This window comes from Tyto alba, unplaced genomic scaffold (genome assembly GCF_018691265.1).
Source record: "Tyto alba isolate M040663 unplaced genomic scaffold, T.alba_DEE_v4.0 Super-Scaffold_26, whole genome shotgun sequence".
NCBI classification, from domain to species: domain Eukaryota; kingdom Metazoa; phylum Chordata; class Aves; order Strigiformes; family Tytonidae; genus Tyto; species Tyto alba.
Window position 1 is genome coordinate 12972008 of NW_024881300.1, and position 26830 is coordinate 12998837.

The 26830-nt window shown below is 39.4% G+C and overlaps 1 protein-coding gene across 1 annotated transcript; it reads left to right on the plus strand.

Moving 5' to 3' along the window:
- Positions 1-2673: 2673 nt before the first annotated feature.
- Positions 2674-26517, plus strand: GPI (glucose-6-phosphate isomerase). Its single transcript, XM_042797498.1, has 18 exons — positions 2674-2920; positions 7715-7805; positions 8729-8797; positions 11545-11664; positions 13683-13766; positions 13858-14004; positions 15737-15808; positions 16847-16891; positions 17675-17728; positions 18675-18735; positions 20440-20483; positions 20670-20822; positions 21173-21302; positions 21654-21730; positions 23040-23168; positions 23715-23790; positions 23873-23939; positions 25454-26517. The coding sequence occupies exons 1-18, from the start codon at positions 2802-2804 to the stop codon at positions 25575-25577; spliced, it is 1662 nt and encodes a 553-aa protein (XP_042653432.1). The 5' UTR covers positions 2674-2801; the 3' UTR covers positions 25578-26517.
- The last annotated feature ends 313 nt before the right edge of the window (positions 26518-26830 follow it).

Below are 26830 nucleotides of genomic sequence, written 5' to 3' on the forward strand. Positions count from 1 at the left end.
AAGCAAAAAAAATACTGCTGACTTTGGGTTTGGGTCAGATAAATTTGAAGATCTTTATGGTTTAAGATCTGGAGGATTTGGAGACAATTCAAATAGTGCAATGACTATGGTAAAAAAAAAAAAAAAGACAGGAAAGGGGAAACCAAATTGAAGAGAGCTGTGTTGAAACTTGGATGGAGGTACAGTTGGGCAGTTGTGCTAGATAAGGACATGGGATTCAAATTTCACATGAAAAGGAAAAGAACAATTGCAAGATTCATGATTTCTACATGATCAGAGCAGTAAGAAGTGTCCTGGTTTGAGCTACAGAGATATACTGTGGTTCAGTAGTTTGGAAAGGGAGTGGAAAAGTGAGGTGGCCAGAAAAGAGAACTATAGTAATGAATGAGGATTTAAGGAAGGAATCATCGAAAGATATTTTAGCAGGTCATGGAACAAGAGGTGGTGAAATCCTGAACATGAAGAGAGTAACACCTCAGATACCACCCAAATTTTACAGTGAAAGGCAGGACAGAGGAATTACCGATTTTGAAATAATAAAAGTGGTAAAGTAGAAGCAAATTTGAGACATCATCACTGTTTTAAGAAGACAACAGGATAGTTGGGAGGACCTGCAAGAGAACTGAATGTAATTTTGTATACATGGCAGACTTTTGGCTCGAAGGCAATCAGTAGAAAGAGGTGGAGGTGCTTTGAGAACAATGACTACTGCTAATGGCAGAAGAGACACGCAGAAAAAATATATGTAAGGGATCACTGGATTTGATAGGGATGTGGTGACACCACTTTAATGAAATCCCATCTGCCCTGGTTTGGGAAAAATCAGTCAAGTGAGTCATAAGCATTTCACGGCTGACTACCAAATGCTATCAGTAAGGTTAATATTTTAAAAAGAATATTTGTTCTCTCCCTATGACTAGTAGGAGATATTTATTAAGCGAAAGAACTTTACATCATGCATTACAGTGTGTCTATGAACAGGAGTATAGGATTACTGAGGGTTTTATCCCAAATGCCTTGAAAAGGAAGGAAAATGTGTAAAGTTTACATGGCAGCATGCGTGATGACCTAAGTGGTTTCTTAAAGACTTATTGGGCAATTGTGTTCTTCTTTGTGGAATCAACTCCATAGTCCAATTGTTACTTGTAATTTAATTTTCCTTCCTTACTTGAAGGTATGCACTGATTGACGGTCAGGTAGATTCAGGCAGTGTGAGGGAAGCAGCTCTGTCTTTGAGACATTGCCCAAAACTATGATTGGCATGGATAAGTGGCCTCCAAAAATGTAAAAAACCAAAAAAAAAACCAAAACAAGAGTATCAAGTGATTAAGATTTATTTTGCTGAAGAAAAAGGCTTTGGCCTATGAAACACTTTAAGTCTGAAAAAGAAAACCTTAGAAACAAGCAAGTGTGAGGTAAGGAAGGACCTTTTTTAGACAGTCTATTATCAATATACTGGAGGTACGCATTTGCTAATATAATTAAGGATCAATTACGAATGTTTTTTGGTTTGCATCAAGGAAAAGATGATGAATCTGCTGCTTAAGACTTGGGCTGTGGTTTTAGTGATCTGAACCAACTTCATGCTCTGTGACTCTGATTCAGGCCCAGATCCATGAAGGGGCTTAGGTGCTTAAAATATGACTTCACTGAGATTTATTCACCTAAGGCGCAGACTACAATCTCTGGAATTTGACAGACTCCTTTACACACCCATGTTTAAACAACATGCTGCTTTATGCCCAGATCAACCTTTTTTTCCCCCTGAAGAGCAGCGCAGCTGCTCACCTGCCAGCCCTGGCCTGCCCACAGAGCAAGCGTGCCACCGCCCGGCTCCAGGCCCAGCAGCGCAGCTCCGGCCTGTAAGCTCCTTATGTAAAGGCCAGGGGTAAGCCAAGGTTAGCAGAGCGCAAACCCAAGCGGCCGACATGTTGTGCAGGGGCCATCAGAAGTAGCAGGTGAATGATGGTGATGAGGGTGGTCACCCCTTTGGGAGGGTTGAGAGGTCTTGCACAGGTTTTAGGGTGGTGGTGATGCCATGCTGGGGCCCGGAGCCACCTCCCTGCCCTGAGGCCTGGTGCTGGGACCGCAGAGCAAACCGTGCTGCCCTCAGCATGCTCCCCCTGCCCTTCGCACCCCTCAGCCGGGCTGTGCCACGCAGGACCGGGCAGCGGGGCCGGCACAGGATGAAAAGAACCCAGAGAAGAGCCATTATTTTTAACCTGGTCAACTCCCTGTGCACCGACAGGAGCAGCGGCCCCGACACCGCAGTGGCGGCTGACCGCGGGACAGCGAGCAAGCAAGGCGGCCGGCGAGGCCGATCCGCTGCTCGGCTCCCGCCGGTGCCCGGCGCCCGCCGCCTCGCACAGGTGCCCCGTGGCGGAGAAACAGCTCTGCCCCGCAACACGGCGTTTACCGCCGCGGAGCGCTGCACAGCCGAGAGGGCCGGCGACCCCTCCGCGGCGGCCGCTACCGTTGCCCCTCCAACCGTTGCGAACGCTGCGGGCCCCAACACAAGCGGGCAGCCCCGGCCGGCACCGCCTCCCTCTCGCAAGCTCCGCAGGCGGGCTGGCCGCTCCTCCCTCCCCGCTGGCACGGCGCTGAGGGAATCCCACCGCCCGGCACGGCGGCCTGCGAAGGGGAGGGAGCGGGGGCCGGGGCCGGGGCCGGGGCCGGGCTGGGCCGGGGCGGGGCCGGCGGCAGGAGGCCGATTCGCCGCTATAAAAGCGGAGGCGGCGGCGATCGTTGTACTCGCTTCCGTGTGCCGAGAGTGTCTGTCTCAGCCTTGCCTGGCGGCTAACATGGCGCTCTCCGGCGACCCCCATTTCAAGAAGCTGGTGGAGTGGCACAAGGCGAACTCCTCCAAGCTCGTCCTGCGGCAGCTGTTCGAGGCCGACAAGGATCGCTTCCAGAAGTTCAGGTGAGGCTGGGCGGCCTCCGCCCGCCCTCCCCTGCGGCTGAGCGGGACAGCAGCCGCCCCTGCCCGCCCCGGCGACCGCCGCGGCCCGCCGGGCCCTCAGGCTGCGGCGGGCCGGGCGCTTCCGCGTGCGGGGCCCGGGGCCGCGCAGGGCGGGTTCCTTCCTTCCCTCCCTCCCTCCCTCAGCGGGCGCTGCTGCGGCGCCGGGGCCTCGCCGCGGGCGAGCGGGAGGGAGGGATGCGCCCTCCCGGCCGAGCCCGGAGGGGGGGCCGGTTGTCGCTGGCGGAGGCCGATGGCGGGGCTGGGCACATGCGCCCGCGGCCTGCAGTGCCTCGCCGGGAGCGCGGCGTGGGAGGGAGCCGGGCGGGGGGGGACGCTTCGCGGCAGCCCCCGAGGAGGGCGGCCGGGCGTGCTTGTCCTTGACTCATCCTTGCAGCAGGGTACGTGCCGGGAAGCACAGCGCCGGGCTGCGGCTCGCACAGCGGCATTGTGGGTCCTGCCGTTCCTGAGTGGTTCGCACCCGTGTGCTTAGTCATGATAAGCTGCGCGATAAAATCGCGAGGAGCCATCCGTCCATGTGCCTGTCAGCAGTACGGTGGTGCCTACCCCTACCCTGAGATGGGGAAGGGATGTTTCGCAGTCTTTGCTCTTGCCCCATGCTATCCACGTTACAGAAAATGTATTGCAATGTATTTTTGCTAGAGAAGGAAGTAAGAAGTGGAAGCAGTATGATAACGTTCAGTGCTTTCATCCTGTAAAGTGGGACTAATGTTTTCTGTACACTGGAGACTGCTGAGAAGTTGTGTGTGGTTACATTGTTGGACTACACCAGCAATCTGAAAAGTCTAATGCAATGCATCCTGATTTGAGTTTTAAAGTGAGCCCAGGTGATATAGTTACAGTGAGCTTCTGTTCTTGAGTGTTGAGATAAGACTTGTTGCGTGTATCAAGCTTTTAATTAGCATCCTACGTAAGGTGACTTTTCTTTCCTTTTAAACTTATTAGATACTTCTCAAGTTGTGTACAGGTACACAAGAGTTGATATGTGGTGTTTAATTACAAGAGTTAAAATATCATTTGCATTGATGGAAAAGGTATCTGAAATTTTTGAAGTATTGACCTCATGTGGCTTTTCTCACTGGACTTCTTACACTGTTAAGTAACTTTATTAATATCATTTTACACAAATCTACTCTAGCTCTTCTCTAATAAAACCAGTTCTGGTTGCAAGTTTTTCTTACCTCCAGTATATCTGAAGAGACTGAATTTGGTAACGTCCTTTGAACAAAGGAAAGCTGAAGCAACCTAGATAAGTAAATCAAAGATACAATCAAGAGGTTTCTTCCGAGGTTCCTTCCTGAATGGCTTAAGCAAGTACTCTTATTGGTGATAGTACCACATCTTAATCTCATTGGCTGTCACTTTAGTATTGTCCAAGCTACTTTTAAGTACAAAATGTACTTGCTCAGTCTGAAATAGTCTGTATTTAATTGCTGTGTAATATATTTAGACTTTTTTGTGTATTACACTGTCACTTTGTGCAGTTAACTGGGGACAAGATATTTGACAACTTGTTTCAGACACGCATAGTCATCCCTATCATGTTTTCTCCATGCTGCAAGTAGTCAGTGTGTCTGTCTCCTAGAATGTGTTAATTGGATTTTTTTGGTGAAATGTTCTTTACCAAGGTTATCTGTTTTAAATAGCTGCCCAACTTAATGTGCTGTTTTACTGCCCATAAGGAATGAAAACAGTTGAAGTGATTTAAGTTTACTTAATCTATCCGTAATGCTTTTTCATTATTTCAGTGCAGTTTCCTGATAAACCAACACATTCTAGACTACTAGGAGAACTTTCTTATTGCAAAATACATTTGCAGAATTGACAGCCTGGGTTAGTTTGAGAGATCTGCTTGCATACTTCTCACTGATGACCACTTTGAGCCAGATAAGCAGGGTGATGGTAGTTAGCATCTGTTGAAAGCCTGAGCACTCTAGAGGTTTGGCTACAAGGTCCTCTTGGTAGTTTACACCTTTATTAATTAATCTTTATAACTACATATCAGTTAGCTTTGCGAGGTATTATCACAAAATCATTGACTGTCTTTTTCTTCAGAAGGAAAGGAGAAACATATCCATATAAGTGCTTCCTGATACTGGTTCTGCAGAAGTTTCTGGCTGGTGTGAATTATTTGTTATCTGAAGGATTATTGCTGAGCATAATTATCTATTTAATGATGAACCTTACACTCATTGTGTCCTACAGCATATAGGTAGAAGATATTTTCTTCCTTTTGTCTTTTTTCTTCCTGAGAATTTGTATATTTAGTTGTCCTGATTGGGAGTGTAATCAAACCTGTTGGGAACACCTTTGGCTTGCTTTGCTGCCTAAATACAGGATCTGCTGGGAACAGTGGGTTTTAACATGGTTTGTTCGCTAGTTTTGAAGGGGTGAGAAGTAATATGATCCAGCTATCATAAAACTCAGTAGATAACAGATACCAGGATGCTGATTAAGGTACTCTTTATGGAAATAGCACAAGATGTAAAACAGTAGTATAAAACTCCTAAGTTAGCTTGTCCATTGTGAAGGATAAGAAGGAGCCTGCTATCTAAATGGATAACTTATCACCAGGGAATCCATGTGTAATAATACATTTAGGGGTTGCATACAGCTGCTTTAGCTTGTGTTTAAATGGGAGATAAAATCATTCTGAGATGCTGCAGGTGACCTTCTGATTAAGGGCTGCATCACTTAAATGTGGATGTGGCTTACGTGTCAAGGCTCTTGTTTCACTGGGGTAGTGCTACCATTAGCTGCTGCACTGCAGGTTTGGTAGTGTAGTGGAACACAGCTGAGCTGCAGGGTTTTGGGCTTCTGTTTAAAGGGTGGCTCACTTGGTGTAAGGATTTAAGATGTGATTACACTTCAGCTAGATCTGGTAGTCATTGCTTGTTTGTTTTTTTTTTTTTTTGTGTGAAATGTCTTGGAATGGCATCTTTCTGCAATTTCTTCAAATGAGTAGTGATTTGAATATAGATGGAATTTCATGGTATACTTTGAGATCTAGTGAGATGAATTATTTATAAAAGTAAAATAACAGTTGTGGAAGTAAGGCATGTGTCACGTAGACATAAAAGATCATAAGGATGTAATGTTCATGGAGTAGAACACTGGGAAAGACTTATTCTATATGAAACTGTAGGTGGGAATTTTCAGAGTTCTTCTACTCTAAACTGAAGTAGTATTAGTATACTAATGGCTTTGCTGTAACATTAGCAAAATGTGTTCAAATCTAAGACCTGTCTGTGAAGGAATTGGATCAAATCTCAAGTAGAAAGACTTGCAGGATTTGTTCTTACTCTGTTCTGTACTGTATCCATAAATAGCAAATTTGGCAGGTGAGCAGTAATGGTCCTTCCCTTAGCTAGTCCAGGTCTCCTTGTGCTGGATGGTCAGGGTTTCAGGAGTACCGTTTGCAGCCCACTGAGGAGAAGGATGATTAACAATATTGATAGTGTTTTTTTACTTGCTTTGTGTTCTCTCATATAAAAGAAACAGTCTTCTAAGATTGTGCTTGAAGACACCTTCCTTTCATTATTTAGTGTCTCCTGTATTTTAAGATCAGAAAAAGAACATGTTACTGTGTTTTTCCTCGAGTTAATGAACCCACCCAAATGTCTAGGCCTTGCTGATTATTACTGTTACTGCAAGTTCAGCTCCATTTTTCATTTGTAGAACATTGCCTGTTCTGTCATATTATATTTGTTTGGAATAGCAATTATGCTGTGGTTTGTCCTGGTGGAGTTTCTGGCATACGTGGTCACTAAAGCAACAGTGCATTTTTCTGTGCTCAAGTATTGGGGAAGAAGCAGGGAAGATAATGAACAGTGTAGAAACACTGAATTTAGACGCATGAAATTTCCTGTGGCTTGCACATGTGGAGCAAAAGTGAGAGGCATGAAAGGCCTTCTGTGCTCTTCTAGAAGGCCTACTGAATTACTTACAGAGCTTCAGTTCTTCAATTAAAATGTGTATATTTTGGCTGTAAATTAGTGCAAAGAGGAAATGGGTAGAAAACTGTGCTGTAAAGGACTGGAGAGATGGCTGAACTTACCATAGATACAGGCTAGTAAATCCAAATGGGCTTACTTGATTTCTACTGGACTACCATTTCTGTGTTTCATCTCGGATGTAAATCTAAAGGTGATTGTGTTTTGAAGTGCTAGACAACAGCTTTCAGGTTAGGATTAGTTAAATAATTTGGAGACTTTCACTAAGCCAATGAGGACAGTGAGACTACACCATGCACAAATGGGGTACAACTCTGCATAGTAGTTAACATAATGTTTCTGTATTTGAAGTTTTATAGATCTTTAAATAAGGCTTGTTCAAGTCTCCATATAAAAGAATGACTATATTTGTTGAAAGGACGTGTAGGAAGAGTTGGGGGTTTTTTAGCAGCAAAAGTGTGGTAAGCTTTTTACCTATGATATATTAGGAAAGAAGATGATTATTGCTAGAGAATGCTAGTGGCTCAGTGAAAACAGAATGTGATTGTCCAACTCTGTGTTAAATACATGTCATGGTATTTGGACTTTCACAAGAAGAAAGTAGATACTAATTTAGCTTGCTGAAAACCATGATCTTCAATTAAAACAACACACTAGTAGGTCATTTTATGGAACTTGGTTAGGATTCCAATTATTTTGTGACCTATAAAGAAGTTAGCGTTATCTTGCTTAAAGCAGTCATACTTCAGGGATATGCAATTAAACAACTGGTTTGTTTTAACAGCTTGACTCTAAATACTGATCATGGGGATATTTTACTGGATTATTCAAAGAACCTGGTTACAGAAGAAGTGATGAAAATGCTGATGGAACTGGTAACTATTAAAAATGTTTAATTAATAAACAAAATAGGTTTTTAAAAAGTTAACTTTTACCTGTAACTGATTATTATAGCATTGCTTATATACATTTAGCTCTGAATTTGAGACCAAGGTTAAAAGGCATCTGTTTACAAATCTCGGCATTGCTCAAAGTCTTGCATTGTCTTTTAGCTCCAAGGTACAAGGACATTTTTCAATGTGCAGATCTGTTTCTTGTACTCACTGAAAAGATTTTTGTTTGTGTAACAGACCAGCTGGCATGTGACACTTAAAGGTCTACAGTGAAATGAGACATTCAAATCAAGTTGTAAGAGGAGGTCATGTCTTCTATACCTGCAGTTGAAACAATACTTCATATGTCATGATGTCTTAGGTTTGAGATTTGCTTGCAGTTGGATGTATTTTAAGAAAGAATTCTGTGTCATTAACTTTAATTTGACATGGTGTCCATTTTTACAACCCTTCCTTAACTATTGGTTCACCCAAAGGCTTAGATCAGATAGGACAAAGATTTTTAAAAAAGAAAGGACTATCAAAAATAGCCATAGTAAAACAACTTTTGCTACTCTACAGTTTAGAGAGATAAAAAAAATAAATCCTAATCTGGTACAAAGTATAATTAATGAATCCTGTAGCAGTATGACAAGATGAAATGGAGTGAATTAAATTTATTACATCTTGGTCATTAGCACGTGCTTCTGTGTAACCACTTAAGGAAAAATAGCCTGCATAAAAATACTTGCTTTAAAACAAAAGAATACTTTTTTGAGCTAGAATCTAGTGGATCTTTTAATGTAATACAATTTTTGTTTCATTGTTTGATGTGGTAAATGTTCACACTCTTTAGTGTAGCTGGACCTTTGTAGTGCATATTGATGTCCTACTATTTTTGAGTAATCTATTTTTATGTTTCTCAGGCAAAGTCAAGGGGTGTGGAAAGTGCCAGAGAGCGCATGTTCAGTGGAGAGAAGATCAACTTCACTGAGGTAGGGCTATTTCTGTCCATGGTTCTTTCCCTTCAGTTGTGTCTATATATTATGGATGTTCTTGCATCTGTGTAAGAGAAGTCTTGAAAAAATACTTTAATTGATGTTCTGAAACACTGAGTGATTGTAATGTTTACTGTACTACTTCCGTGAGAAATTTTTACTGCTCTGACAGATGGGAGAAATTATGTGAATGAAGCTATTCAATCCTCCTTCAACACACATCTTAATTGTTTTAGAGATTTTGGTGGTATATTTTTTTTTTTTGTCTTCCCATTATTGTAGAGAGGAAGATGAGTTAGAATTTGCAAAGGGTGTGGAACAGAGTATTGCATTTCAGGTATCACTTACATGATTTTGCTTAATGTCAGTGTTCATAAAGATTAGTAAACTGCCTATAAAGTTTTAGTGATGATTATATAAGACTTATTGCTTTGGGTTGTTGGTGGTACTGTCTTTAGGTATGCTTAACAGTAGATATTATAAACAATCTTGGGAAATTAGCCTACCTATTATAGTAAAAAGGTGAGTATCTTCTTTTTGTAAATCAGAAGGTTGTAATTAGGATTAAATCTCCCCTAAAACATACAGAAAACCAACTGTACCTTTCTTCTGAAACTAAAAATATGATGAAAACAGGAAACTCAGTGTGATTTATTAGTCTGCCTTAAATATTAAAGGCTATTTAGTATGTTTGAGGTAAATTCACAGAAAACAGTATTTTCTCTGACGTAGTTATTGACAGATTTAGTTGTTGCACAAGCTGTTTGGTTAAAGTAACTCAGCAGCTGGACATGGTATTGTTTGACTATGTGCTTGTAGAAATGCAGACAAAAACCAGGTAAAATTGCACTGGAGAAATGGTTCTTCCTTCTTTATTAATGCTTTCAAATCACAGATGTAATTCTAAGTAGTGAAAAGTGGGAAAAGAGCGTGATAAATCTACCTGGAGAATCGTTTCTTCAGATACTGCCTCTCACTAGCATCATGTAACAAATTGTTACAGGGTTAGCTTATCCCTGACCATATGTTGAGTTATTCCTCATTATCTACATGAGAGCAAACATAGCAGCTGAAGTATTTTCAGGAGGATGCAACTTTCACAGAAGGCACTTAAACACACTGGTTTAATACAGTGTTTGGCTTTGGTTGCTAGCTCCCTATTTTGCTACGGTCTTGATGTAGCAACTTTATGTATCAGGTATGTGCATGATGAGTCTAGAAACATCCCTTTCATTATTGGGCTGTTTCTCATTTACAGTCAGAAGTTGAGCTGAGGTTAGATTTGGTTTGTTTATTTTCTGTTTGTATAGAATATATCAACAGCTGTTTTGGTTCTGGAATATGAGCATGTAGACAGTGTGAAGTGGTCATGATACCTTAAACAGGATACTGTTGAACAGCATGACTGACTAAACCTAAAGGAATAAGACAGAATGGAGCTGCTTAGTGACAAGAACTGACTTGTCTACTACTCTTGTTCTGATTTAGAACTTTCAGCAATTTGTCTTAAAGTATATAAGAATTGTCTATTCCCACATTGCCACGTGTTTGTCCTAGGTGAGATAAAACTAGCAGCTTGAAATGGCACAAAGACAGTGCATTACAAGGTAACTTGTATCTGACCACTCATTATGAGGGCAGTTTTCATAGCCCACCTGATAATTAGGGAATAACTCTGTTTAACAGTAGACACCAGGTCAAATATGACTATTTCTCGTCATCAAGACAGAGCTTCTTTCAAGCCTGATACTGAGCAGTATTTATCAGATAATACTGTTTTACTGAGTGTTGAAAAATTGCCTCTGTTCACTCCAAATTTAAGTGGGTACACTTTGATAATTAGCAACTGAACGAGCTTTTTCATATTTCAAGTCAGTAACCACAGACTTGGTGATTTTTTTGATTTAGCATTTGGTATTTAAATCATAACTTGGCAGTTCATATAGTCTGTGTTGTCTTTGTCTCACAATGCTTCTCATTGTAGAGAGGAACAATGAGGTAGAAGAGACTAATTTTTTAATTTTTTCGTTAGTATTGACTAACTCCTTCATTCTGGATTAAACCTGTTAAGGTGAATCACAGGCCAGATTTCAGTGCTCTGACTTGTGTATAACTGTGGTGAATTAATATAGTATGGTGTGTGTTAATGTGTGTTTTTTTTTCTCAGAATACAACTACCAGCTATGTAGTGTGCGAGTGTTCAGGGAACATTTAATTGTGGTCAGTGGATAGAATAATGTGGCTCTTGTCTTCCTTTTTGTCAAATGTTCAAATACATGTTTGTCTTCCTATATGAAATTGACTTCTCAGGATAATTGAGAAAATGCCAGAGAAAATAACTTTGGCTGCTTGTTGTCATTGATTTTCAGTATTGTCATTAATAGGAAACAACTTGATCCTTGTATACCTGAAGTCTGTCAAAATAATTAAGATCACCGAGAACTTAATATTGCTGAACTCTGTACCTCAATCATTAAATGCTCTTCAAGGAATTTTGAGTTTTCAAGTAGCTTATGTGTTTACTTTGCATATGATATGCTTTTGCAAGCCCTGTGAAGTGAGAGGGTAACTTAGGTAGCTGGTGATGAGCGTGTGTATATACACATACAAGAACTGCTGTACTAATTCCAGTTAAACTAAATGATTTTTAGGTCTTCAATTTTACTGCCTTTTGGAAGAGGCACTTGAGGCCCATAGGTATAATTTGGAACTAACTTCATTAATTTTTTCACGTACTGTTTCAGAACCGGGCTGTGCTTCATATCGCTCTGAGAAATCGTTCCAATGTGCCAATACTTGTAGATGGGAAGGATGTTGTTCCAGAAGTAAACAAAGTGTTGGACAAAATGAAACACTTCTGCCAGGTATAAACTATCACCATAGCTTATTTTCATATATCTGTTCTGTACCCAGCCAGGTTCTTACTGTGTGTTGTGAAGCATTGATTGTAGACTGGTTCACATGAATTACTGTGCCCCTGTTTGAGGTTTATAATAGTTCTGGCTCAAGCATGGAGTTGGAGCTGTTTTTAGTGTGATTCACTTGTCTCTCTCTGTTCCCAGTTGGGTTTTTCTTGAATGGGTTCTCTAGACCTTGCTCTTCTAGCAGTATTCTTGCATTTACTTCAGAAGTGTTGTATATCTTTAAGTACCGTTCAAATATTGCCTTATTTCTTCTTGCTAAATTTTTGGCTACTTGGCTTTATAAAGTAGAAAGTGCATCTTAATTTGTATAAAATCAGGAGAGAGGTAGAAGCTCCCAGATCACTTGCAATTTGATTATGCTCTACTTATGTAGTTTATCTTAAAGATCTTCTTGGTTTAGGTTAGATTTTTTTGATTCTATTTCGCTTGCAGCTTTAGCATAATGAAAATTTTTGTTTCCTAGGTAAATCTATCAGTTAACAATTGTCTTCAAATATTAATTGTTCTTTGATTCTATACATCTTTAAAATGTAGGCATCTGTCAGATCAGTTGAGGAAATGCTGTGAAGAACTTCAGAGATCTCTAACAAAGTCAAATATATGTGTGATAAAACTAATCAGTAAAAGCTTACTGAATAGTTCTAATGCGTTTTAAACTGGACCTGCTTGGTTGCTATTGTGAGTCTTAACCAAGTAGTGGCCATTATCACTGCCAATTCATACTTGTTAACTACAGAATGAGCCTGGATTATGTCCAGTTGGTAATCGATAAATGCCAAAACCACAATAACTGACACTAATTGGTCTAAATTTGGTAGCTTGTTTAGATAATGTAAGAGTTGAATGGCCACAAATTCAATGGGCTGTTTTCCACTGTAGAGTTTTTAGCTGATTAAGATGTTTGGTAGTGTGAAAGAAGCTTTCACTGGTGCCACTACCCTCTTTACTGCTAGATGGTTTCAATCATCAGAGACTGAATATTGCTTTCAATGCAGATTTATTTTCTCTGCAAAATAAAAATGTTAAGCGGTTCCTTTGGAAGCATGAACAAAGGTGCTTGTTCAGTTGACTCTCACTTAAGCAGATGGGATTTTAAAATATGGCAACATCTACAGGCATGGTGTATAAATGGGTTTTTATCTTTGGAAAAATGAAAAGCTTTAACTTTGTTCTCCTTCCCTACAGATGTTTATCAGCATAACCAGGTGATTTGGTGTAGAAAAATATCTTTAGAATTGGGGAATGTATGTAGAAACGTGCATGATACTAGAGAGGTTCCTCTTGTGATTGGAAGAAATTTAATGGCGAGGTGGTACATAATGTAGTGTTTTGAAATTACATAATTATTCTAATTTTGTTTGTCAGAACTCTTAGCAACTGTTAAAACAAGAATAGAGCAGAAACCTGTGCTAGGTGCTGTTAAGGTGAAGCCCAGAATTAAATCTTAATGCAAAACATAAATGCAATAGAAAAGCTTTTTGAACATTTGGTTTGCCAATAAATCTATCTCTGGCTTTATTCATATTTTAATCTCTTCCAGTTTAGTTAGCAAAGTTACTTATAAGTAAAGGTATTTAAAGAACCACTTCAGGTTTAAATACTTGTCGCAAATAGTTTAATACCTAAGGTTTTTTCATTTTTAGCTTGATTTCTCTTGCCTTTGTCAACTTTCTGTTGTAAATACTATAGCAGCCGACACAGAAGGGGAGTTTGATCTTGCAGCGTGGTTTTAAATATGTGCATTAGACTTCTAACACTTAAGATGTTATCATAGATATAAAATGTCTAGCTAAAAAGGTAACTCTGAATGTAGGCTTTAAAGTCTAGAATCTTGAAAGTAGTCTCTGGAGACTTTCTACAGCAATGCCTGAAAAAAAAGCCAATTTCTAGTGTTAAAAGCACTAACTTTAGTGTAAGTATAAAACAGTCATTGCAATATGTTGGTTTTTTTGCCACAGAGAGTCCGTAGTGGTGAATGGAAAGGCTACACTGGAAAGGCAATCACTGATGTGGTCAATATTGGGATTGGTGGCTCTGATTTGGTAAGCTCCTAACTTCTATACATCTCCCGCATGTTTTTGTGTGTCTACGCTCCCGCAATGGAGATAAAATCTAATTGTTGCTTTTATCCAGGGTCCTCTAATGGTAACTGAAGCCCTGAAACCATATTCCAAGGGAGGCCCTCGTGTTTGGTTTGTATCCAACATTGATGGTACTCATATAGCCAAAACCCTGGCTGAGCTTAAACCAGACACTACACTCTTCATAATTGCATCAAAGGTATGTATAATACAAGCACTGGGGATTGACTGACTAAAGGATTCAGAATAGACTGTCCACAGGAAGATCTAAATCGGGGATTTCTTGTGTGGACTGTTTCTAAGGCCTGCTGTGATTCATCCTAAACTTGCAGCACAAGCTTGCGTTGCTATTGAAATACTTAAGGATCCAGAAGTCAAGTGCTGAAAATTACTTAACTTAAACAAAACATGAGCCATTTGTGTTCATGGGTGTATTTCTCAGGCAAAACAAGTTTAAGCTTTATTCACAAAAGCTTATTTTGCTGTAATTCTCTGAATGGAATGTAGGATCCTATGCAGTGATTTCTTTGAAATTCAAGATCTTGTTGTCTCATTCATTTTATTTAATGTTACTTTTGGTCCTTTGTCTTAACTACATTGTTACTTGTTAACATTGTTCTTGTTTTTGCATTAACGAATTGCATGTAGTTTGGGAATCTTCATTCTGTTTTAAGGTAGTAACAAAAGACCTTTACTTGACACTTAAATGTGGAGTTCCTTGAGCACGGTAAATATTAAGGTGCTTTACTTACCAGCAGACTATCTTTACCTCTTTGTAGTTTACAAGATGACACTTATTTCTGAATACAGACCTAATAGCTGTCTAAGTCTTGCCTTGCTAATAACTTACTCTGAAAACAGAGTTGCTAGCCTCCATCTTACTTTGAGGAATACTTCTGCATTAGCAGAGGAAACTGAAGACAAACTTCATAGTTATGTAACTTGGTCTCCTTAATTTGTCAAGCACAGTAGAACCTTTTTGCTGTTGAAGACAGTATGTAACAAATGAACATGTGTGTAATGCTGGCCATGCAGTACAGTTGTGTGTGTATCTTGGCAATACTGCAGCTGAGCAACAACTTACGGAATAACAAGGAAACCTCACAAAGTGATGCTAATGGACACTTTGAATAATTGAGTTGAAGGATCACGGTTCACAAGCTTAGAAGACTGCCAGATTGAAAGAGAAACACTTCCATTTCTGTTTGCCAGACTGTAGTTAGATAATTGGATATATTTGGAAGAGGATGAATGGCATTTTTTTTTTTCCCATAACAGGCTTGTGTTTCATAATGAATATATTTCTGGAGATGGATGAGAGTAGGTTGAATCTTGTGTTCACCCTTAAAGCTAAATTTTGATGGTTGAGTAAATAAGAATGGTTGTAGATATTTGCAAAACTGCATGACTGAACTTCTGTGCACACTTCACGAAGCAGGAAAATGTTTTCCTTGATTCAGCAAAAAAAAAATCATGGCAAAAGTCTTAGCACAAATTAGTGTTTCTACATGATAAAATAGGAATTGAACAGGAGGACAGTCCAGCTGGGTTACCTGTTTTGATGCTCAGTTAATTTCTTTTGAGTTGAATGGTAAAACTTAAGATTTAGTGAAAGATTAAAGTGTAAAACATTAGTCTTTTAAGTTTTGCATTAGAGGTTAGGGGAAGGAAGTTGGGAAATAATTATTCCAATTCCAGATACGTGATAGTTGAAAACCAGATAGATAAATCTAGCAACACTAGTCTTTACTGGATTGATAAGCTTGTTTGTTGTTTTTTTTTTTTTTGTCTGAAATCTAGCAGCAGCTGTGTGTTATGAACATCTAGAATCACTCTACTCTGATTATTTGCAACATAGATGTTTTAGCAGTCGGAACTTGTTTCAATTTAAGTACAGTGTGTTATATACTTCCTTGTTTTCTGATGTACAGACTTTCACCACCCAAGAAACGATCACCAATGCAGAAACAGCCAAAGAATGGTTCTTACATGCTGCTAATAACGTAAGTATAATATGTTTAGGTTATGTAACAGAACACAATAGTTTTTAGTTGTGCAGCTTTTCCCTGGCCATTCTGTGTGCTTTGGAGCAGAACCAATAGCTGTCCAAACATAAGCTGTATAGCTCATCAAATGCTGTACATATTTCGGTGCTTCATGGTTAGTGACAGGCTGTTATGTCCAGTCAAACTGATAAAACCACTAGTTTTCCATTATAAATGGTTGTCATGCCTTGTTTTCCCCAAATCCTGCCTGTTATGTATGTAACATTTGCCTTAGAGCTGTATAATAACTAGCTGGAACCACTGATACGGAAATCTAAGAATACGGTGTCTGTGTGGCATTATCTTCCAGTTTCTGGCAAATCTTTACAAACTAGAAATAAAGCTATGGCTGGAGTGGTATACTGACACTTCTATGGCAGATGACTGTGCTATGAATAGAAACCTTATATTTGTCTCATTCTCTCCTATTTCTAACCTTTAAAAGAAAAAAGCAGCTATTGGCTGTTCTGATAATTAAGATGGTCTTTAACCTGTTCTAGTCAGAGTAGCTGTACTTAATTTGAAAGGTGTGCTTTGAAATTCTTCATTACAATAGTGTTGCAGACAGCTCATCTTTGTTCACAGAACACTTACTGGAAGTCCAAATTCTAAATCTGGAGCTTGAGATTTATCAGTTATTCCAGTTGTTTTGATCTTTTGACCCTATCCAGAAGGGTAGCACATGTACAACTCCTTCTGCTTCAAAGTGATGGTAGTGATGTTCCAGACATACTCTTAAGAAAACCGTGTGCTGCTCTAAGTAGTGACTACTTCCACAGGGCTTCATGAGAATATTATCAGAATGTTATCTTCAGCCAGGCATGCTGCCAAATCCTACACTGAGTATGCATAAGATGATTTCAAGTTGATAACACAAATAACTGATGATAATCAACAGTATTTTGTTTAAATATAAACGGTAGCAGATCAGCTTTATGACCAGAAATCAAAATAATTGGCATTCTAGATCTAACAGTCTGTCTGTTTTTATTTAAGCCTTCAGCTGTGGCCAAGCATTTTGTTGCCTTGTCTACCAATGGTGTAAGTATAACAAATCAGTTCTACTTTTCTATGTACCTTTAAGATGGCCTCACCTTATCTGGTAAGGAAGCCTGTCTTTTAAAACACCATTACTTGAATGATAATAGTTAGTTTTTCTCGTGAATGGAAGGATGTTTTTTTCCACTGAAAATAACTGAAACTTCTAGAGTAATGAACTGGTGTTGAGATTGGGACCTTCAGCATAGATTCGTGCTTTCTCTGCTAGAGCTTTAAATCTGAAGAGTGTTACCTGTAATTGCTTAAATGTTTGGGAATGCAGTTATGTAAACAGTTACTCTACTAGACTCCTCAGGTAAATGCTGGAGTGATGCAGGTAGTTTGTGTGAATAATCTGTGGTGTATGATGAGCATGTACCCTGATGTGCTGTTTCATGCAAAAGTATGAAGTAGGAAGGCCAGTAGCAGTTAGAAAGACTGTGATAATTGAGAGGCTGTCAGGTGCTGTGGTGTGAAGTTCCTTTCTTCCATTCTGGTTTTGTTAAATGTAAATGAATGTCAGTCCAACTCCTAACTATATTGTCACTTTGATCAGAAAACTAGTGTATGTCAAATCTTATTTGAGACTACTACTGAATGATAGTGATCTCTGGAAATGACAGTATACCTTTTTCTGATGGATGCAATATATTTTCAAAAGAGGATGTAATTGGGGGAATTGTGTATTTAATAGATACCCAACATGTGTGTTTTATTTGCTAGACATCAAGCTCTTTAAGAATGTTGTTTTTACTCATGGTGTTCTTACATGCTTTTTTATTCTAGCCTAAAGTTAAAGACTTTGGAATTGACCCAGAGAACATGTTTGAGTTTTGGGATGTAAGTACATGTCTAATGTGTGGCATGTGTTAACTGTTAGAATAATCTTAACTTGCTTCAGAAAATAACATGGTCAATAAACTGCCAAAACACTTAAATCATAGTAGTTGTATTCCTTGTGCTGAAGTATCTGAAAACTTGTAGCTAAAAGCAAAGTGAGAACATGTCAGGCAAGCAAAACACTCTTGTCTCTTGGCCTTTCCATTTAAAATCTTGCAGTCAGAGGTCTGAAGAGGAGTCTTCTATATTCTTGGCTGTCTAATCAGCTGTTGGGTAACAGGAGATACAAGTCTTAGTTTATTCCTCTGTGTAAGTAGTTATTATAAGCTGTGACATTTGACTGTGGGGGTCTACTGTATATAACCTAGGCCTGTAAAGGTCAAACATCAGAAATGGGAGCCTAATTTGATATTTTGTAGCAGATGCATATTTTAAGTGTACTGCCCTTTGTCTTGGCCCTTACACTTAATCAGAAATAGGTTGGTTTAGGTCTCACTATGTGCCTGACAAACTAGATTTTAAAGTTGCTGTTCAGAAATTATCTAGAGCATTACCTTTCCGTTGATAGTGTCATAATCTTGCTGAAGAAGGCTTTACCTGTAGAGGAGTTAAGAGTGTTAGGAAAGCAGTTAATTCAAGTTGCAAATTTAGCATGTGGGATTGAAGTGGAATCATCAAGGGATCTTCTTCAGCAGATGTTATATAAATTGGACAAGTAGGATAACTTCAAAGTCTCAAAATGCATACTTAAGGATTCATTAAGGGGCTACTGTAAGGTGCCGTTTCCCTTGACCATACCATATAATATCTAGTGAATTATCACCAGAAAGAATATTAATTTTGCTGAAAATAGTCTAAACATATGCTGCTATTTCCTAATAGTTTGAATAAATTTGACTTTAAAAGCCTTGCATGCTTCCTGTCTAAACCAATCTCTTGTTTTCAGTGGGTTGGTGGCCGCTACTCTCTGTGGTCTGCTATTGGTCTCTCCATTGCCCTGCATATTGGTAGGTATTCCTGTGATGTAACCATGCCAAGAATTAATCTGTTTGGTTTAGGAATATAACTACTGAATGCGTTAAGAATAGTGGATTGTGGAACATATTTACAGCAAATATTATTTTACCCAACTTACTCTAAGTATTTGGATGTTTGTGCTAGAAAGCAATCTGTAATGCAGTGGAAACATTGATTTTTAGTAGTGTAAATACAGTTTTGGAGATTACCCATACTTGAGGTACAAATGGTCAAATTGCATCTATTTGGTCACTGGCGTGGTCATAAATGCCTGATTTATGTAAAGCCATGTCAGTGTTGAAAATGAGACCTTGAAACTGATCTTCCTAAACTATTTAGGAGTAGGGTATTTAGTTTCTGTGAGTGTATATATATATACACTAAACATCAAAATATGATGTTTCCAGTTCTGCATATGAGCTATGTTTAGTGTTGTTGACCATTTCCTTCTCCCATTATTTCCTTTTGTCTCCAGTACTTGTTCTCCTAGTCTATTGGGCCTGATGATATAGGAATGCTGCTTCAGTCTGCAGTTGGTGGTGGAGCAAACAGACCCTCTAAATTGATCCTCACTTACTTGTATTGTTACGGCATAACACTTACATTTCTGATGCAGATCTCACACTTTGTACTTTCCACCAGCATTTATGTCAGAGCTCTAAGAACTGCTTTTTCTTGGTGAGGAGGCTGTTCAGCAGCCTTGCATTTGTTCCTTTGTCACTTCTTTCAGATATTTAAAGTCCAAACCCATAATGTCATTTACTTTTCTAAATAAAAGCTGGTATTCGTTTAGTTGTGAGGTTAGAAAAACATTGGTTTTGGTGGTTTTGGAATTACACAAATGGAGTTTTCATGTGTAGAAAAACCTGTGATCAGCAAAATAAACTTCATTCAGGCACTTACTGTGTCGTCTGCAATAAACTGTCCATCTCTGCTGTCAGACAGATTTGGTGCTGACGGCTGACATTCCTGTCTCTCTGCACTTCTTGCTTTTACATCTTTCATCTCCCAAAGCTGGCTTCTGACCCTAGATAGAGCTGCCACTTTGGTTGCCAAACACTACACCACCATTGCTACTTCTCCATATACAAATCAGGATTTCTGGCTTTGCAGGAAGGGCTGGTAGTAAACTACTCATTAATGAAAAAAAATATTTAATTATCCTAATTATAGAGGAAAGAAAAATCAGGTGAATTGTTAAAAGAACAGGCAAGTGGGGGGAACCCTTCTCTTGGAGAAAACCTTATTTACAATTGTTCCTCTTCAGACCTACACAGCAATCCCTGCTGTACTAGCCTTGTCCTGTTTTTTTGGGGCATGTCTCTTCCACTGTGGCTGAATGACTAAGTGTTCAAACTTGCTGAAAACTATGTAACCTTTCATACAGAGCTTGGTTTTAATGCCTCTGTTCTCCTTCCAGTTGCTCATTCTGCATCAATGGGCATTTGAAGCAAAAGTTTTTGAAGTATATTCCATGAATTTGGACTTGCTCTGAAGTCCAGGCTTTAATCGTAACTAAATATATATGGCTTATGGGATGTGAATTTCAGAAGTCAAAGTGCAACTTTAAACTCAATTAGTAGTTGGGAACCTTGCTGCATACAAAGAATCTCAACTGTTTTACAATTGTCTCTACAAGAAAAATCAAGTTTAAGTTGTAATAGTAAATACAAACTGACTTTTTCCCTTGTTAGGTTTTGACAACTTTGAGAGCCTGCTTGCAGGAGCCCACTGGATGGTGAGTGTGGGATGCTGAGTTCAGATTTGCTCCCTTTCCTGAAATTCAGCTCCCTGTTTCCTCTGCTTCTAAAATGACTGTGCATGGGAAACCCCCTGGATCAAAACAACAATAAAAGCAATTTAAGAATTGGGAGAGATGACGGATGCCTTATCAAAAGTGTGATTCTTTTCTGTTGTCACGTAGGATAATCACTTCCACACTGCCCCACTGGAGAAGAACGTGCCTGTTCTGTTGGCCATGCTAGGTGTCTGGTACATAAACTGCTACGGATGTGAAACCCATGCCCTTCTGCCCTATGACCAATACATGCACCGCTTTGCTGCCTACTTCCAGCAGGTAAGGCTCAGGCAGAGTAAAGGTTTCAGGAGGCAATTATGTAGATATGCCTCTGTCCTTGTTCTAGAACCTGAATGCATGTTTTCAGGTTAAAGTTGCAGTCAATTAATTTCATGTAATCAAGAACCTAAAGAGAATGGTGCCAAGACTGATAGTTTATTTGCTGAGTTGATTGAGAGATTTTTTTCCTTGGACCTCCATTATCTCAGTGTCCATAAATGGAGCAGCTATATCTCAGATAGTTACAAAATTTCCATAAAGAAGCAGCGCTGGTAGTTGAAATATGTATGGCAACTTGTACTGATACTTTGTGGTTTTTTAAAAAAGGTGATGCTGCCCTTCCCTTTTAGGGTGACATGGAATCTAATGGCAAATACATTACCAAGAAAGGCTCTCGTGTGGACTACAGTACTGGCCCTATTGTGTGGGGAGAACCTGGCACTAATGGACAGCATGCTTTTTACCAGCTCATTCATCAAGGTAAACTGGAAGTTTTCCTTATTTTGGAATTAAATTCTGAATGGCTACAAGGCTGGAAGAGTCTGCAGAATTGACACTGGTTTAGAGGTTGGACTCTTACCTAACCTAGCATCACATTGCTATGATGCTCTTAATTAGTGGCTTTAGAAGGCTAGGAGATGCAGATTTTAACTCAATCAGGAGTGTCAACTAAATCTGAAACTACCAAACTGTAATGTCACTTTCCATGGCTGTTAATAAAAAAGCTCTCTGAAGTGGCTGAGTGTTCCAGTAACTCTGAAAGTGGGGTGAGAATTGAAGATTTTCTAAGACTTTCTTGTTGCAGGGTTATTAACATAGCTTTACTTACAGGAACTCGCATGATTCCCTGTGACTTTCTGATCCCAGTGCAGACCCAGCACCCAGTCAGAAATGGCTTGCATCACAAGGTAATAAGTTCTTTGTCAGGGCACCCATATTTTCCTGTGTCTGAAGGCATTGAATCTTACTGCAGTGTGTAAGATTTATGAATGGTCCTTTGAAACTATACACACAGGCTCTGTGAACATTCACAATAGGCTTGGAAATACCTAAATTATAATTGCAGGTTATATGTAATGTAGGTGTATCTTTGTTCTTGAAGAAAGCACAGCCACAGCTCTTGAGGCAGATCAGTGGTGTGGCCTGTCGGACTACTGAGGCTGGGAAGAGTTGAACAAATAAGTATTAAGAGAGAAAAAAATGATTTCTTGGAATTGTAAAGAATGCAATTCTTCCTGAGTAGGAAGAAGTGAGTTCTCAGAGCTGATGAAGACTTCCTGAGATATGCTGTTGCAAGTCAAACTCTAGGACAAAATTTACTGAGTGTGTTAGCACAGCAAGGGTGATAGTCTTCTACAGATACATATTCCTAACCAGCCCATTTTTTTTGTTTAATGTATCATTCAGGTAAGGATTTTCAGTGAAACACGTCTAAATTTTTTTCAAGTTGCATAGATGGAAACAGGTCCAGGTGTACTACTTACTGCATACTTCAAAAAAAGCATGTTTTCTCACTAAATTTCAGTCTTTTTACGATTTCAGGTTAGAAGTGTTATTTAAATTGTGTAGCAGTAATTTTTTGCCAACAGCAAGTACAGGTTAAAGTTTTAGAACACAACTTTGCAAAAGGCGAGAAAGGTTTAATTTGACTATAGATGTGGTGAGAGTTTATCTTCAATGTAATGGTTAGGACAAAACCACACATGAATTTGCAAGCTAACATGAGGCAGGGAATAGGAAAATAACTTTTACTGTATTGGCATGGATTGGTATATGGTATGCTATGAAGATTTACCTTCCTATAGAGTAAGTACATCTTGGTTACCTTTGACGAATCTTTGCACCTGGCTTTCCATAAATTATGGTGTAGCAAGGGATAAAAGTATAGACTATAAAGGGTGATAGGTGTGTGAAATCCTGGTGCCTTTGCTCTCGCTGGGAGGCTTACTGCCAGTTTAAGCAGGGGCAGGATTCTGCAAAACTGTCCTGGTTTTCTTTGGATACATGCAGTATTAAAATAGTAACTGGGTGTTCTGGCATGCTGATGTAAAGATCAACACCAGGCATTAAGGAGTTAAAACTACTGCAGATTTTACTGCTGTAATATTGAGAGTTGTAACTCTAGGTTAGGTCTTGGTCTAGATTCAAGCGCTAGGTATCACTAGTTGAGGTAAGGAAACAGTAGCTTGAATTGACGATTTTATTTCTGTCTGCTAGATCCTTTTGGCCAACTTCCTTGCTCAGACTGAGGCCTTGATGAAAGGAAAGACTGCTGATGAAGCTCGTAAGGAACTTCAGGCAGCAGGACTGAGTGGAGATGCGCTAGAGAAGCTCCTTCCCCATAAGGTAAACAGGCTTTGGTACTTGGCAGCATTCCTCTACTTGGACACTGTGGTGATGAGGGCATTGTGTTGGTCTCCTACTCGATGAATTTTGTTAATGGGGCAGTGCCCTCCGGTGGCTGTCAAGTGCTACTGTCTTCACAGCTCTGAAGGTTCTGTTACAGGTTCTACCTTGTCAGGTCTCATGGAGCAGTCTGTGAATGGCACTCTTGCTAAAGCATGCTGATCTGGAAGCCTTTTGAGGCTTCTCAGAGAAGATGAGCATCTTATCAATATCCCGGGGGCAGTGACTTGTATTTTATTTGCTGTAGCCTGTAGTAGTCAGTAATGGTGCCTGGAGACAACACCTTGCCATTGTGTTTCTAAGAAAATACGAAAATGATGCAATTATGGTTGAAGCTGTTATCCTTTAAAGCTAAATCCTGAAACAAGGTTTTGTTTGCTGCTGATACAAATGGTCCAGTGTGGGCTGTAAAGAAGAAATGAACTGCAAGTTTCTGCTGTAATTTTTACAACATACTAAATAACAATGTAACTCTTGTTTTGAAAGGTCTTTGAGGGAAATCGACCCACAAATTCCATCATGTTTACAAAACTCAACCCATTCACTCTGGGAGCCATCATTGGTAAGTAAACTGATCTCTCATCTGTGAATGCTTATTAAGACTATCTGGTAAAATTTATTGATAAATCTCTTTCTGCTTATAGCCATGTATGAGCACAAGATATTTGTTCAAGGAGTTGTCTGGGATATTAACAGTTATGACCAGTGGGGGTAAGTCTCCTTGATCTGTTTCTTGTATACTTGTTGCCTGTGGTATTCATCTGTTGTGATTTAGAGAAAAGACAGTGAAAATAAGTGTAACACTTAAAGTAAATTATTATAGGTTATTTTTACATGAAAACAAATATTCTGTGGATAGTTATCCATGTATCCTTGTTCAGCCATGTGTAATGACTCTGCAGATAAAACTTCAGCAAGGGACCTTTGTGTAGTTTGATGTAAAACACTCTGAATGCAGAGAAGAGGCAGTAATAATGAGTGAAGTAGTCAAGCAGGCTGAACACATGCTTTGAGAGTTAGAAAGGAACAGTAAGTTCCCTTACAGAAGGGGGAAAAAATTATTTTACTTATAGAAACATTCATAGGCAGTTTGAATGGCTTCTGTTCAGCAGAAAACAGACCACCTCTATTTTCTTACACTGGAGATAAAAGGACATTTTTGGCAGATGGTTTCATATATAGGAACCCTAGGTCTAATGCAGGCTGCACCTGTGACCAAGGTTCGTGGTGAAGTTCCATGTGGAGAGCAGCAGCTTTATGAGGAATTTGTCACTTTGTCACTCTTTAACATGGAAGACTTAATCAGTAGCCATCAGATTCTTTTTAATCTGTAGTAATATTGTACAACATACTGTATGAAGACTTATGCAAGAGACAGAGGGATTGGGAAATTAGTAAGATTTTTCAGGTGAAACCTGCCTATGCTGTGTGGAGTTATTTTGAAGAGCAAGTTTGTTCTACAGGCTTAGAATAGCAGCTTACACTAAGCTTTGTTAAAAGCTGAAGGGTACATCTTTATATATGTTTTCTTAGAGCCATGCTACCATAGCAAGTTCTTTAACTAAAATATTGTAGTAGAAACTCAAAATGCAAGACTGTCTAAAAAGCTGATGCCTGAGTAAGTAAAAGCTGAGTAAGTACAGCTTACACTGCAACATATCAAAATCTAGAATGTCATCAAAAACTTAACTATGGAATGTGAGGATGCCGTAGAACCAGCCTGGTTCCTTGCAGCTGTTGGAATATCCTGGGTTCTTACCCTGTGTGGCTGTAACTCCTGGACAACATGCTGCAGTGTTGGGGATGGCTTCCCGGCCTGCAGCTCAGCTGTTCTTTGTCTTGGTGCTACAAAACAGTGTTCTGAGTGATGTCATGTTCAGCAGTGAACAGTAGCAAGCTGAATGCATGCTGCATAACACAAATGAGTACTGAAAGGGAAAAGACTCGGCTTAACTTCTGAAACAAAACTTTCTATCTTTAGACATCCTCTAATTTGAGAACTGTCTGTTCAGCTAAGCAGCTGCGAGAACTCCAGTTGTTCATGAATGGCAATGAGCTGAATAATACTAACTTTGTTAGTTATTTGTGAAGGAAAGAACATGTATTATTGTTGTAAATGTCAAGTTACCTTTTTACTGGCACCTATTTCATGTCAATGGTTTATAGTAAATACTGTAAGTTGTTAGCACTAATGTTTCTCTTTTCTCCTGCTTTTTCAAATGCAGAGTTGAGCTTGGAAAACAACTTGCCAAGAAAATTGAGCCTGAACTGGAGTCAGATGCTCCAGTGACATCTCATGATAGCTCAACAAATGGGCTCATCAATTTCATCAAAAAACACAGAGCCTGAAATGAAATATTTGGAGGACATCGACAATCTGAACACCGAATACCCAATCTGTTGTAGTTGTGCTTTTTTTAGCCGCTGCTAACAAAAATAGCACTTTACAGATGTAGCTTCTTCACTTGTTGCAGTTCATCGTGTTGCGTCAAGTGTTACAAATGAAAACTAGTTTTGTGAAACCCAGAGATTGTATAGTTGCATTCTATTTTTGTGGCTGTTAATCTGTAAAGTGCAGCTGGTATGTTCCTCAGTTGTTATCACTCAACTTCCCTAAAGATGATCACATACTGATATTAGAAAATAAAAGATATGATGGATGAGTACAACTTCTTCACTATCTTTAAAATGTAGACCTAGTAACATTTACCTCATTGACTTTGTAAGGTTCTCTGAAGCCAAGTAAACTAACTTCTGTCTTTTTGGACTGGTTCTGCTGTAAACTGGAAACTAGACTGTTTAGAGAATCAAATCTACAGCTGTAGATTGTTCACATTGCCTAACTGGATGAATTTGAGCAAGGTACAGATGTTTGTTTTTTCCAATGCTACTGTGAAAATGAAAGCTTACTAATGTTTGGTAAAAGATCTGATTTCTTAAGTTATGGAAGCCCTCTGTAGACAGCTGTCCGAAAAGGAAGAAAGCTTCTGGAGTGACAGTGCTATCTTAGTTTTCCAGACAGTTTTCAGGAGTTGTGAAATGAAAGCTTGGGATCATTTGGAAAAGAGTTGTATTCTTGGTATCCTCCAGAGACAGTGTCTCTCTCTCTTAAATAAGCATCGCTATTTCAACACCACAAACAAAAACGAATAGAGAACAATTTAATTATGTGTAAACATGTTGCTTAAATACTACTGTTAACCCCTTTCTGGTTAGCCACCTGGCATGTTCTGGCTATTGCTCTGTAACACCCTTAATAAAGGTAAGACACAAGCATTGAAAGGAAAAACTATATTAACTGGTTCTTGCATGTCAAACTCTTCATGACAAGTGCTGCTCTAGCTGCCCACATTCAGTGGCAGGACCAAAACTTCAGTCTCACTGATGTGGTACACTAACAGTTCCATAGTGCTTGACAATCTAGCTGCATGGATTTGACTTGTTAAACTTGGGCTAGGTGTGTATAGTGCTTAAATGCTTTTGTTTAGCTTCATAAAGCAGTTTCTCCACATAAGACACACTCACAGAAAGACACCCCACTAGAGGGAGGCAGCATATTTTCATGTGAGGATTTAAGCCTTTCGTTCACCTCTGTGCTTTAA